General features: G+C 55.7%; 2 protein-coding genes across 6 annotated transcripts in view; both read left to right on the top strand.

The window, feature by feature from the left end:
• The first annotated feature begins 331 nt into the window (after positions 1-331).
• On the top strand, positions 332-10,317 carry SRF (serum response factor). The gene is made up of 7 exons (XM_047102273.1): positions 332-1,098; positions 2,740-3,006; positions 5,050-5,311; positions 5,874-5,993; positions 7,012-7,203; positions 7,591-7,667; positions 7,878-10,317. Exons 1-7 carry the CDS (start codon positions 574-576, stop codon positions 7,971-7,973), a joined length of 1,539 nt encoding a protein of 512 aa, XP_046958229.1. The 5' UTR covers positions 332-573; the 3' UTR covers positions 7,974-10,317.
• Positions 10,318-10,944: 627 nt separating this feature from the next.
• The window catches only part of CUL9 (cullin 9), a 36,709-nt gene continuing 35,549 nt past the window's right edge, over positions 10,945-12,104 (top strand). For 2 of the 5 annotated variants that reach the window (XM_047101670.1, XM_047101669.1), the window contains exon 1: positions 10,948-11,013. The gene's annotated coding sequence lies outside the window, so the exon portion shown is untranslated. Of the gene's footprint in view, positions 11,014-12,104 lie in introns of all 5 variants that reach the window. The other 3 variants (XR_006966112.1, XM_047101672.1, XM_047101671.1) reach the window with 3 other exon arrangements.

Genomic DNA, 12,104 nt, shown 5'->3' with positions numbered 1-12,104 from the left:
AGGCGTCGGCTCCTCCCCTTTCGGAGTCGCCGTCTGACGCGGGATGACAGCAGCGAGTTCGGTATGTCTATGCAAATAAGCGCTCCCTGTGGGCCAATGGGGAGCGGAGGTGCCGGAACCACGGACCAATGCGGCGGGGGCGCAGGGGCTCACCATATAAGGAGCGGCCTCGCCATAAAAGGAAACATTGTATCTCTTTATATGGGGGGAAGGGTCGGGGGATCCCTCCGCCGCCAGCGCGTGGTCCCGGCCCCCTCCACCCGCCGTCTCGGCCGCGGCCAGCAGCCCCTGCCCCCCGGGGGACGCTGACGGCCGCCGGGCGCGCCGCCCTAGCATACGGACAGGGGGCGCTCCGAGCGGCCTGGGGCAACCCGGGCCACAGGGGCAGGAAAGTGAGGGCCCAGGTCGGCCCGGGCGTGCAGGGGCCCCGGGTTCGCAGCGGCGGCGGCGGCGGCAGCGATAGAGGCTCTAGCAGCAGCGGGAGTGCCGGGTTGAGCCGGGAAGCCGATGGCGGCGGCGGCGGCGGCTCCGATTCCTCGCTGACTGCCCGTCCGCCCTCCTGCATTGAGCGCCATGTTACCGAGCCAAGCTGGGGCCGCGGCGGCGCTGGGCCGGGGCTCGGCCCTGGGGGGCAGCCTGAACCGGACCCCGACGGGGCGGCCGGGAGGTGGCGGCGGCGGCGGCGGCGGGACTCGCGGGGCTAACGGGGGCCGGGTTCCCGGGAACGGCGCGGGGCTCGGGCCGGGCCGCCTCGAGAGGGAGGCTGCAGCAGCAGCGACAACCACCCCGGCGCCCACCGCGGGGGCCCTCTACAGCGGCAGCGAGGGCGACTCGGAGTCGGGTGAGGAGGAGGAGCTGGGCGCGGAGCGGCGCGGCCTGAAGCGGAGCCTGAGCGAGATGGAGCTCGGCGTGGTGGTCGGTGGGCCCGAGGCGGCGGCGGCGGCCACCGGGGGCTATGGGCCGGTGAGCGGCGCGGTGAGCGGGGCCAAGCCGGGTAAGAAGACTCGGGGCCGCGTGAAGATCAAGATGGAGTTCATCGACAACAAACTGCGGCGCTACACGACCTTCAGCAAGAGGAAGACGGGCATCATGAAGAAGGTACCGGGCCGGGAGGCTGGCCGGCCACAGGGGACACGGAGGGTGGGGACGCGCAGGGGGAGCTCGGGAGGAAGGCAGAGCCGAGGCGGAGGTGAGAGGCGGCGAGTCTGCAGGAGCTGTGTGGGAGGGTATAGCTGTTACCCCAGGAGGGCGAGAGGGGAGGGGCGCTAAGGAAATGTGGGGAGAGGGGAGATGCCGCGAACGTCCAGAGAAGAGGGGAAAGGCGCCGAGGTGGGAGTGACGGGCGCGAGAGAGGAACGGGGCCCTTGCGGAGTGAAGGGGTGAAGAGTGGTTGTGGGAAGCTTGGAGGCTGCTTGGAAGGTGGTTAATGAGACGCGGGGGTCACTAGATCCAATGCCTTCTGGTGTTCGGGGGAGGGTGCTGGAAAAGCAGGGGGCCAAGGGAAGGTATGGAGGTGAAGAGGCTGAAGCTCTGTAACAACAATGAGCCAGCATGTGTGGGAAGAAGGTGGGCACCACAAGAGTAGTGCTGGCTGGAAGGACTGACAGGTATGATGACCCAATGGGGCTTAAGAGCCCCAGGTAAGGGAGCAAAGCAGAACTGATGCTGCCCTGAGCAGCAGGGACTGAGTCGAGCGATGGCCATGTGTCTTCCTTTGCATCCACTGGAAACCTGCACACTCCCTGCAGGACAGACTTCAGAACCATCTGCCTTTGGGACAAGTGGTGTTTCCAGCCCTAGGGAGAATCTGTGTATGGAGTTTGGGGGAAGGCAGGGAGGTTTGCAGAGGTACCTAGAAATTCTTCCTCTTCCAGCCAGCAATCCAGTCAATAGGGATGAGGAAAGGAGCCGTCTTGAGGTGTAGAAGATATGGGAAGGGATGGAAGCAGGTGAACTGGGAAACAAGCTAGAACCCTGGGGACATTGGATAGTGTTTATTTCTGTCCCCTATAGAAACCAGAGCTGCTTCCAAGGTGGGTTGTGGAACTTTTGGGAGAGTAAGGATACCATCCATGGGGCCACCCTTGGTTTCCTTCCTGGGCTCATGGAAGGGTGGTAGCTGCTAATCTAGCCCCCGTCTCCTCTCCCATCATTCCAGATGCTACTGCATCAAGACAAAGAAAGAAAAAAGGGGGTAACACAGTATTATAGGGCAGAAGGACAAATGGCAACAGGTTAGGGCTTGTGTGGTTTCTGGGAAGAAACATGGGACAGCTTAGAACTTACTTGGCGTGGCCCCTTATCCCTAATGTGACTTACAGTGTGATAGCAACTTCAGTTTGGTTCCTGTGACAGTGAAGAGTGGGTGAGAGCCCTCTCTCCATGAGGCTCTTGGCACTAAGCTGTAGTCAGGAGCAGCTATCTGCCCCCTGCCACCCCAAGTCCCCTGAGGTTATATATTCTGTCACTAGGGGGCTGTGACTGTGCCTGAGGTATCTGCAGGTCAGTGGCTGCTCCTCAAAGGAGGAGCATGGTAGTTCTTCTGCTCTCCAGCTCACTTCCAGATATCTTGATAGACCCTTTCCCTGCCCCAGTCACTGGAGAGGAAGGTCCCTGGGGGGCAGAGGGGGGCGGACAGGGGGTTGAGATCACTGTGTATTTCTTTTCTTCCCTACTTCCCAAGGAAGGTAGAGAGAAATAGTTTGGCTGACCTACCCATCTCCTCCCCCCTACCCCCAGGCCTATGAGCTGTCCACGCTGACAGGGACACAGGTGCTGTTGCTGGTGGCCAGTGAAACAGGCCATGTGTATACCTTTGCCACCCGCAAACTGCAGCCAATGATCACCAGTGAGACTGGCAAGGCACTGATTCAGACCTGCCTCAACTCGCCAGACTCTCCACCCCGTTCAGACCCCACCACAGACCAGAGAATGAGTGCCACGGGCTTTGAAGAGACAGACCTCACCTACCAGGTGTCGGAGTCCGACAGCAGTGGGGAGACCAAGGTGTGTTTGGGTCGCCTGAGGGGAAGGAAGGGGAGGGACTTCACCGGCAGAGAGGGGAGGGGGTCCCCGTCTCTCCCTCACTCAGGATAGGTGCCCACCGAGGTGGGATGGAGCCGGGTTAGTGCCCCTCATCCTAGGGGACAGGTGTCCATCCTCGCCATCCTGACAGGAGGCCGGCCCCCTAGATAAGCGGGCGGCCTCCGTGCCCTTATAAGGCCGGCTCCGGCTCCAGGCCGGCCTCCCGCCTGCAGCCCGCCCGCCTGGCAGGGCCCTTGCATTCCTCCCGCCAGCTGTCTCCCTGCTGGGGGCGGGGGCGTAGCTTAGCCCTGCCCTCGCAGCAGGCTGAGTTGCCAGGGAGTAGGAAGGAAGCACTCGTGGGCTCCAGGGTCCTGGGAACCCAGCACTGTCGACGGGCGGGCTCGTTGACTGGGCTGGAGACTACCTTACTAGCCAGCCGCCTACCTCTTCAGGATGTCCGGGCCTGGGCACGTTTACGGAGTGTATTCGCTGCTGCTAGGGATGCTGGCCCTAGTTACGCCTCCCCCTTCCTCTTCCCGGTAAGGAGAGGGGGCGGGGCTTCCTCCATTGCTCCTCTGGGGAGCCCCACCTTCCGGGTGGCCCTTCACTAACTGGCCAATCGGAGGAAGCGGCACTGTTTGCCTTAGCAACGCCTTCTCCAATCAGAGGCTTCGAGCTCAGCTGCCTAGCAAACATCCCGCACTGACCCACCCCCAGTATTTGAACCCCCTCAGTTCTCTGGGCTTGGTTCTCAGTTTGTGGCTTCCTCCTTCCCCTTCTAAGAACAAAGGCTCGCTGAGGGGAGGGTCAGTGCTCTGGGATACCCCTTCTTACTGGCCTATCATCTGTAATTGCAAACTCTTGAAGCAGTAGGGCTCATTTATTCCCAGGGAACTTTGTTGAAGGAATAAATTCCTTTGGTAGTTTAATCGGAGCGCCTATTTAAAAAAAATTTTTTTTTTCAACGTTTTTATTTATTTTTGGGACAGAGAGAGACAGAGCATGAACGGGGGAGGGGCAGAGAGAGAGGGAGACACAGAATCGGAAACAGGCTCCAGGCTCTGAGCCATCAGCCCAGAGCCCGACGCGGGGCTCGAACCCACGGACCGTGAGATCGTGACCTGGCTGAAGTCGGACACTTAACCGACTGCGCCACCCAGGCGCCCCTAGGAGCGCCTATTTAATAGGGGCTCAGTCGGTTGAGCATCGGACTCTTAATTTCAGCCCAGGTCACGATCTCCTGGTTAGTGAGATAAAGCTCTGCCTCAGGGTTCCGGCTGACAACCTGCTTGGGATTCTCTCTCTCTCTGCCCTTTCCCCATGTGCACACGTGCTCTCTCAAAATAAATAAATAAACAAACATAAAAAAATAATAAATTATGTATTTAAAAAATTCCATTGATAGTTTAAATCGTTAAGTATTTGGCATGAGTGCTTAATTGCCAAACACCCAAGATCTCTCTGAAACCCTAAATTCCCTGAAAAACTCTTGTCCCTATCTCAGAAGCCTGGCAAATCAGAGCTGGAAAGATTTTTTAAAGGACATAGTAGCCCAGCCCCCTCATGTTTACAGAAGAGGAGAACTGAGGCTCGGAAAGAGGAAGTGATTTCCCCAGGGTCACATAGATGATCACTGCCAGAGCCGGGAATAGACCCCTGTGTCCTGGTCCCCCAGCCGATGTGATTTACCACAGTCCACTGGGGCAGAGAATTCAGGGAATTGGGATGGTATCATCAGCAGAGCAGCAAATACTTACTGCTCTTTTTAGGTGTCAGGAACTTTATGTGTGTTAACCTATTAATCTTCACAACACCTATGGGGGTAGGTCTTCTCCTTTTACAGACAGGAAACTGAAGTTCAGCAGCTCAGTAACTTGTCCAGGGGTCAGACGGCAGGTAAATGGCAGAGCTGGGGTTTGAACCCAAGTTCACTGGTTCCAGTCTGGGTTGTGTCACGCCACACAAAGCCTCTGCAGGGGCAGGGTCCGGTAGAAGCTCACTGCTGCATCTTTCCTCTGGGTGTAGGACACACCGAAACCCGCGTTCACAGTCACCAACCTGCCGGGTACCACCTCCACCATCCAAACAGCACCCAGCACCTCTACCACCATGCAAGTCAGCAGCGGCCCCTCCTTCCCCATCACAAACTACCTGGCACCAGTGTCTGCTAGCGTCAGCCCCAGCGCTGTCAGCAGTGCCAACGGGACTGTGCTGAAGAGTACAGGCAGTGGCCCTGTCTCCTCCGGAGGCCTCATGCAGCTGCCTACCAGCTTCACCCTCATGCCCGGTGAGTCAAGTCACAAGAGGCAAACTGAAGGTGCCAAGAGTGGGTTTAGGGCTGGCACAAGGAGAACCTCTTTCCCTGCTAGAAGGAGGGTGGGCAGGGGCCAGAGCCTGAGAGAAGCCTCTTATGTCCCACTGGTAGGCACACCCTTCCCCACTGGGACCCCTATTATCCTTGTCAATAAGTTTCAACCATACTCTCTGGCCTTGTCTAGCTAGCCCAGCCCTGTGCCCCCCACTGCCACAGGGACCATAGACATTCCACCACTTCCCTACCTTGAGTGGAGGATAGGTCATGTCCTTGATGGTTCAGTGCTAGCTCCTATGTCAACCAAGGAGGCAGAGGCAAGGCCTGGGGTGGGAGGAGGAGGGAAGGGCACGAGCAGAGGGCAGAAACCTATGGAGACAAGATTCAGGACACGAAGGGCCTCTTTAGCTCCCAGGAAAGATAGCTATGGGAATTGGGGAGCAGTGTGCCAGACCCTGGGCCTAGGGTTGTTTGTGGGTGCTTGGTGCAGGTGGTGGATGGGTAGGACAGAACATGAGTAAGTCTCTGTGTCTCATAGGTGGGGCAGTGGCCCAGCAGGTCCCAGTGCAGGCCATTCAGGTGCACCAGGCCCCACAGCAAGCGTCTCCCTCTCGCGACAGCAGCACAGACCTCACGCAGACCTCCTCCAGCGGGACAGGTATAGCTCAAAACTCTTACCTCCCTGCCCTGCCTCATTCATGAGGCCTAGCAGCAAAGTGCCCAGCAATATCCCTCCTATAACTAAGGTCTGAGAATTTCTTAATGTGGAGATGGAGGCATTTGGCTTAACCCTTATTCTAATCCTTTATGGGAAAGTCAGGTGAGGATGGCTGGGTTTGGAATCCTGCCCTGTGGTAGGGCTATGGATTCCAGGAAGAAATTAGGGAGCATTGAGGCCACGCTTCTCTTCATTCAGATGAGAAGCTGGAGGCCCGGAAAGAAGTTACTTGCCCAAAGACACATGTTTGCTTAATTATCAGGAAAGATTTATAAAGCAGTTTCCTTGTGGGAGGGTATCCTAGGTTCTGAGTAGCTGTAATTCCTCTTGGTGTCTCTAGTCATTTCAGAAATGATGAGACACTTTCAAAATAAAATTAATTTTAAGTTCTTGTTAGTGACAGTCTTGTTACACAAGGTGTGGTCTATGGACAGAAGCCTAGCATCATCTGGGAGCTTGATAGAAATGCAGACTCTTAAGTCTTACCCCAAACCTACTGAATTAGAATCTGCTTTTTAACAAGATCCCAGGTGACCTTATGCACGTTAACGTTTGATGTTTAAAAGATGAGTTTGTTAGCCACACGTTTAGAAAGAGGGAGAAGTGAGAACAAATAAAAATGGGATAATGGAACCCCCTGAAAAGGGAGTATGTGAGTTTCCTTGGAGTGGGTCAGTCATTGTAATCTTTGTTTTTCCCAGGGCCTTAGGTTCTGGGAACAAAGAATTCAGCAGATAGACAATTGAATGGTACAATGTGATAGGATACAATTAAAGGTTGGTGCTCTTGTGTTCAAGAAAAAAATAAGGCTTTTCTTAGTTGATGAAAGGGAGCAGAGGAATGAGTCTTCTCCCACTTCTGACCTGGGAAGTGTCATGAGGGCTCTGGAGTCCTGGAATTCCTGGGAGTGGGATGGGGGCCATTGCCAACCTCACAGATGTGTGTCTGTGTTTGCCAGTGACATTGCCCGCCACCATCATGACGTCATCCGTGCCCACAACTGTGGGCGGCCACATGATGTACCCTAGTCCCCATGCGGTGATGTATGCACCCACCTCGGGCTTGGCTGATGGCAGCCTCACCGTGCTCAATGCCTTCTCCCAGGCGCCATCCACCATGCAGGTGTCCCACAGCCAGGTCCAGGAACAAGGTGAGTTGTGGGGTAGGGCTGAGAAAAGGAGGACCATTTCCTCCCTTATATACCACATACTCAAATGGTCCCCCACATATACACCTAGATGTACACATTCACATACACAAACTAGGATGTCCACACATATACCTACACACACACACACACACACAGATGCTTGCACATATATTTTGACACCCATAGCTGTTCACTAGGCTACATATGCACACTTGAAAACGCATACCTACATGCACACATGGACACGGACACATTTGGACACTCACCTTTGGGCACGTATGTCTGAGGCTTACCGGGTCACTTGTGCATGTATCATCACTTCTCCGATAATCTGGAAGTTTCACTTGAGCAGGCGATTTGAGTATCTTTTGTGGTTTCCCACTGCAGGTGGTGTCCCCCAGGTGTTCCTGACGGCACCATCTGGGACAGTGCAGATCCCTGTTTCTGCAGTTCAGCTTCACCAGGTAGGTGGGGGGCACCCTTCACCCCATGCCAGCCAGCCAGCCAGCCATTTCTTTATCTTGACCTTGGGGATTCAATTTACCTATTGGTCAAAGCCAAGATCCCTAGTCAGGAGGCCTGTTTTCCTGGTCAGGCCTGTGGTGGACAGGCAGGCAAGCAGTGGGAGCTTCCCCTGGCTGGTCCCTCTTCCTTACACATCCTTTTCCCTCCAGATGGCTGTGATAGGGCAGCAGGCTGGGAGCAGCAGCAACCTCACCGAGTTACAGGTGGTGAACCTGGACGCCGCCCACAGCACCAAGAGTGACTGATCCGCCCTGCCGCCCTGGACAGATGGCCCAAGGGATGGCACCACTTATTTATTGTTGCCTTTTCACGTTTTCTTTACACACATGTTGACGGGCCGCAGGAGGGAGGCAGGGAGGAGGAGTGGGCAGCCACGGGACTGAGCCCTCTCACTCCAGCCAAAGAAATGGGCCAGCCTGCCCTCCACCCCGTCCTCCCTCACCCTCCCCTCCTAGCTCCACCTCCCATTTTCTGTTGATGGTGGGGCTGTCCTCCCTCCTCAGACTCCCCTTGCCAGCTTGGCTCCATGTTTGCCATGAGTATTAGCTTATCCAATGGGACCGTGCCCCACCTTCCCACACATAGGCCTCTGTGGGACTAGGCACCGTGTTCCCCCTGAGGAAGCAGTTGGGGTCCTCTCCCAGCCTTGCTGACTCTGTCAGCCCTGTGTCTGTCACAGGCTGGACAAAAAAAGCCCTACCCCTGCCCCTCAGGGAGCCACCTGGGGAGATGGGGCTTCTTCCCTCACGCTGCCGCCCCGTTGTCTCTGCAGCTCCTGAGAACTGGGCCTGTGCACAGAGCAGGTTTCTGGGGCCATCTGCCCTGCCCTGCCTTGCCAATCCCCTTGGGACTCCAGGGACTCCCGGGTTGGAGGGAACCACCAGTGTTCCCTCTCACCCTGTCTTCCCCCCCTCTCCTCCCAGCTGCTTTACTTAAAGTTGATTTTGAACTTTTTATTTGAGGAGACGAAGTGAAAACAAATCTATAAATATATATTTTTAAAATATTTAAACTTTTTTTTATGGCGTTTTTCTCGTTCCCCTCCCTCCCCAAGCTCCCCTTCCCTGGGGAGCCCTGGGGCTCCCCGGAACTGGCTGGGCCTCTGGGGACAGAGCCACCCCATGAGCTCGGGGCCCACCAGTGTGTAGGGGAGATTCTGGGATTGCCCGGTCCTGGGTTGTTTCCAGGAGAAAACCGGGGGAGGGGCCCTCAGGCCATGCCCCAACGGGGTGGGGAGGGTGACCCACAGCCCTGGGTCTCTTTTTGCCCTTTAGGGCTGTTGCAAGGGAGAGGGAAGAGGGAGACCAAATGTGGGGGCGGGGGTGGGAGGGTGTCAGGTAGAGGCAACTGACTTCATTTGTGCCACACACATGGGCATTGCAGCCTTGCGCTCCCCCAGGCCTGCAGCTGCCTGGGGCCCAAGTTGCAGTGAGCAGGGTGGGGTCTGGGAGGGGGTGAGAGGCAGGAATGGGGGGCAGAAGAAACGGGAGCAGCTCTTGGGCTGAGTATAGAGATAGGGGAGCCAGAAATGGGCAGCTCTCCCAGGGAGTGAGCAGCTACTGTAACTTTTTTAAATTAAGACAAAAAGCCTTGAAGAAAATGACTTTATTTTTCTAAGTGTAACCTCAGTATTTATGTAATTTGTACAGGGGCCGTGCCCTACCCCACTCTGCCCGCTACGGGGTAGACCTTGAGGATGGGCCAGCATAGGGGGAGGGTCTTTTACCCTGTGTCAGAGCCTACCTTCAACCCCTATATCCAGAAAGGGAGCTTTTTTTCAGAACAGGGCAGCAGTTGGGGTGGAGTTTTATTAACCCCTGTGACTGCCTTCAGGAAGAACAATCCTGCTTCTGTGATTAGGTGAAGGGGTGGGGGAAGTTTTTGTGCACAGCCTAGTTATCAAGGGGATGATTTGCCGACATGTTTGAGAACCCCTGTAACCTCTAACCCCCATTGCTGTCTTGCCCCAGTTTGGGGTACCAAGATGGAAGTCACCATTCTGGGCTTTCTCCTGGAGATAGCTGGGGTTTATGGGTGGCTTACAAGGCTGGGGCATGGCAAATCAGGGGCCAGAGAGTGGGGGAGCTTGGGACTCAGGTCTGTAACTGCCCAGCCCCCTTTCTCTGCTCTTGTTTCACTCCACGATCATTCACTCACTCCCCACTCCCCCACCCAGGGAAGGAGACTGATGAATTCCTCCTCTCCTTCTCGTGAAAGACAGACCCAGTGAGTGAATCAGGCAAAGTGCTTATAATGTGTGTTGTGTGAGCGTGGCCTTGGGAGAACATGTGTGCGTCAGGGATGAGGTGGCATTTATATGTGCAGCAACCCTTGGTGTTTCCCTTCCTTGGTGGCTCTGGAGTGTGTGTGTGTATGTGCGTGCGCGTGTGCATGTGTGTGCAAGTGTGTGTGCCTGAGTGTGTGTGTGTGTGCGTGTGTATGAATGTGGAGTGTGTATGTAAGTGGTTTCTACTTCCCCTGGGATGCTGACCCAGGAATAGTGGACATGGTCACAGTCCTATGTACAGAGCTTTCTTTTGTATTAAAAAAATACTCTTTCAATAAATGTATCATTTTTGTGCACAGACAGTGGGGTCTTTGCCTCCGTTTCTCCGTGTAGGGAGGGAGGGAAGAATGAAAAGGAATCAAACTCTAAACGTTGCTCTGAGATGCAAGCCTGGCTGCTTGATGAGAACAAGGGCAAAGCTAAGGGGAGCTTTGGGCTGTATAACCCTGCGGCTTAATCTAAGGAACATTTCGGGGAGCTGGAGCCTTTATCTTTGTGCATGGTTTTGTTAGGTGTTTAGGCCAACACACAGATGAGCCATATTAATTTATAGGTAAAGTGACTCAACCAAGCCAAACCACTGCTTAAGGAGTTTGGGTTTGGGAAACTCATGGCCACGTGACCTCGTGAAAACCCAAAGGGCAGCTCCGGGCTGAAGGTGTAGGTTTCTGGTGGATGGGGAAGCCGACCCACTGCATGCCAATGCCGCTTCTGAGGTGATGGAGGGAAAGCGCTGCGTACCTCTGCAACGAGGAGCAACGCGACAGCGAGCGCCGCCTCTGACTGCAGCGCGCCCCCAACGCAGCGGCGCGGCCACTACGCATGCTCCACTCGCGCACCCTTCCGCCACGCTCGACTGTGGGCCGTTGGGGGACCCGTAGAAGCCGGGCCGGGCCCTCCCTCGCGGTGTGACCCGGAAGGGAGCTGCTGAAGAGGCGGGGCCAGGACGGCGGGACCGGCCGCTGGCTCCCAGCGAGGGCCAAGCCGGGCGGTGGGAGGTGAGAGGAGGGTCCTGAGGCGACCCAGTCCCTGCCGCGTTCCCTTCCCGCTCCCAGACGCGGTCTCCGTGGGGTTGACGACGGGAGCCAGGTCTTGCTCTCTGAGATTCTCTCGGTCCTGTCAGCCTCCTCGGACCGCGCCCCCCCATCCTCACCCCGCCTCCTAAAGCCGTTCCGCTGCCCTAGTGGCCTCCGCCACCCCATGGTCTGCAAGCTTGGGCCTGACCTTCCTACACGCGTCTACCTGCTGTCTCATCCCCAGGTCCAGACCTCACCCCCACAGCTCAGTTTACAGCTTCTGTTCTAGGCCCATGATAGTTCTGCTTCTACCCCCCACTTTAGCCCATCGGTTGTTTTACTTCACCCTGCTCATCGGTTGTCCATCGCTAAGTCACTTCCCTGCCTTGTCCCCCCAATCCCACCCCGACCCCCGCCACACTACTAGGACCCCTGCCCCCATTGAGGTCCACATCCCATGTTTCCCCTCTTCTTCACGCTTTTCTTCTGTCGTCTTCTATCCCCGCCCCCCCCCCCATTCCTACTCTTACCACTCCCCATTGTCCCCATTCTGCTTTATATCACACATACCTTTTCCTGATCACCAGCTTAGTCGTCTTCCCACTCCCATTTATCATCTTTTGGCTTAATGACTAAATTTATCTGAGGACTGCCCCTCCCTTCTCCAGCTAAGAATATTAGATTGTGTTTACTGAGCTCTCACGATGTGCTAGCGGCTGCTCTAGGTGCTTTACATACATGATCTTATTTAGTTTTTACCACAGCTTCATGGGGTGGGTATGAATACTGTTACCATGTTGAAGAGAAGGGAACTGAGGTTCAGGGATGAAGCAACTTGTCCAAAAAATAATCACAGAGTAAGTGAAAGAGCCAGAATTCGAAGTCACTCTTAATCTGACTCTCCTCTGTGCCATATTGCGTCTCTAATATCTTCATCATCTCCTGACCTTATTTCCTACCCTTCAACTCCATGATCACCATCTCCATATTTATGAACCTCACCCTACATACAGCTTAAGTGCCAGGTGGGTCCTGGTCTTTTTTCCTATAATATAATCTGGCCCCTTCAGCCC

Source organism: Lynx rufus, unplaced genomic scaffold (genome assembly GCF_022079265.1).
Source record: "Lynx rufus isolate CCGP_SWC_20201006 ecotype Redwood Valley unplaced genomic scaffold, mLynRuf1.p SCAF_6, whole genome shotgun sequence".
NCBI classification, from domain to species: Eukaryota; Metazoa; Chordata; class Mammalia; order Carnivora; family Felidae; genus Lynx; species Lynx rufus.
The sequence above is the reverse complement of the archived record's forward strand: the minus strand, read 5'-3'. Positions and strand labels throughout refer to the sequence as shown.

Bases quoted from the DNA above. Each gene is read 5' to 3' on its own strand.
- SRF (XM_047102273.1), top strand. From the start codon at position 574: ATGTTACCGAGCCAAGCTGGGGCCGCGGCGGCGCTGGGCCGGGGCTCG. The intron at 1,099-2,739 runs GTACCGGGCCGG...CCCTACCCCCAG, and splicing joins AGACGGGCATCATGAAGAAG to GCCTATGAGCTGTCCACGCT. The intron at 7,204-7,590 runs GTGAGTTGTGGG...TTCCCACTGCAG, and splicing joins CAGCCAGGTCCAGGAACAAG to GTGGTGTCCCCCAGGTGTTC.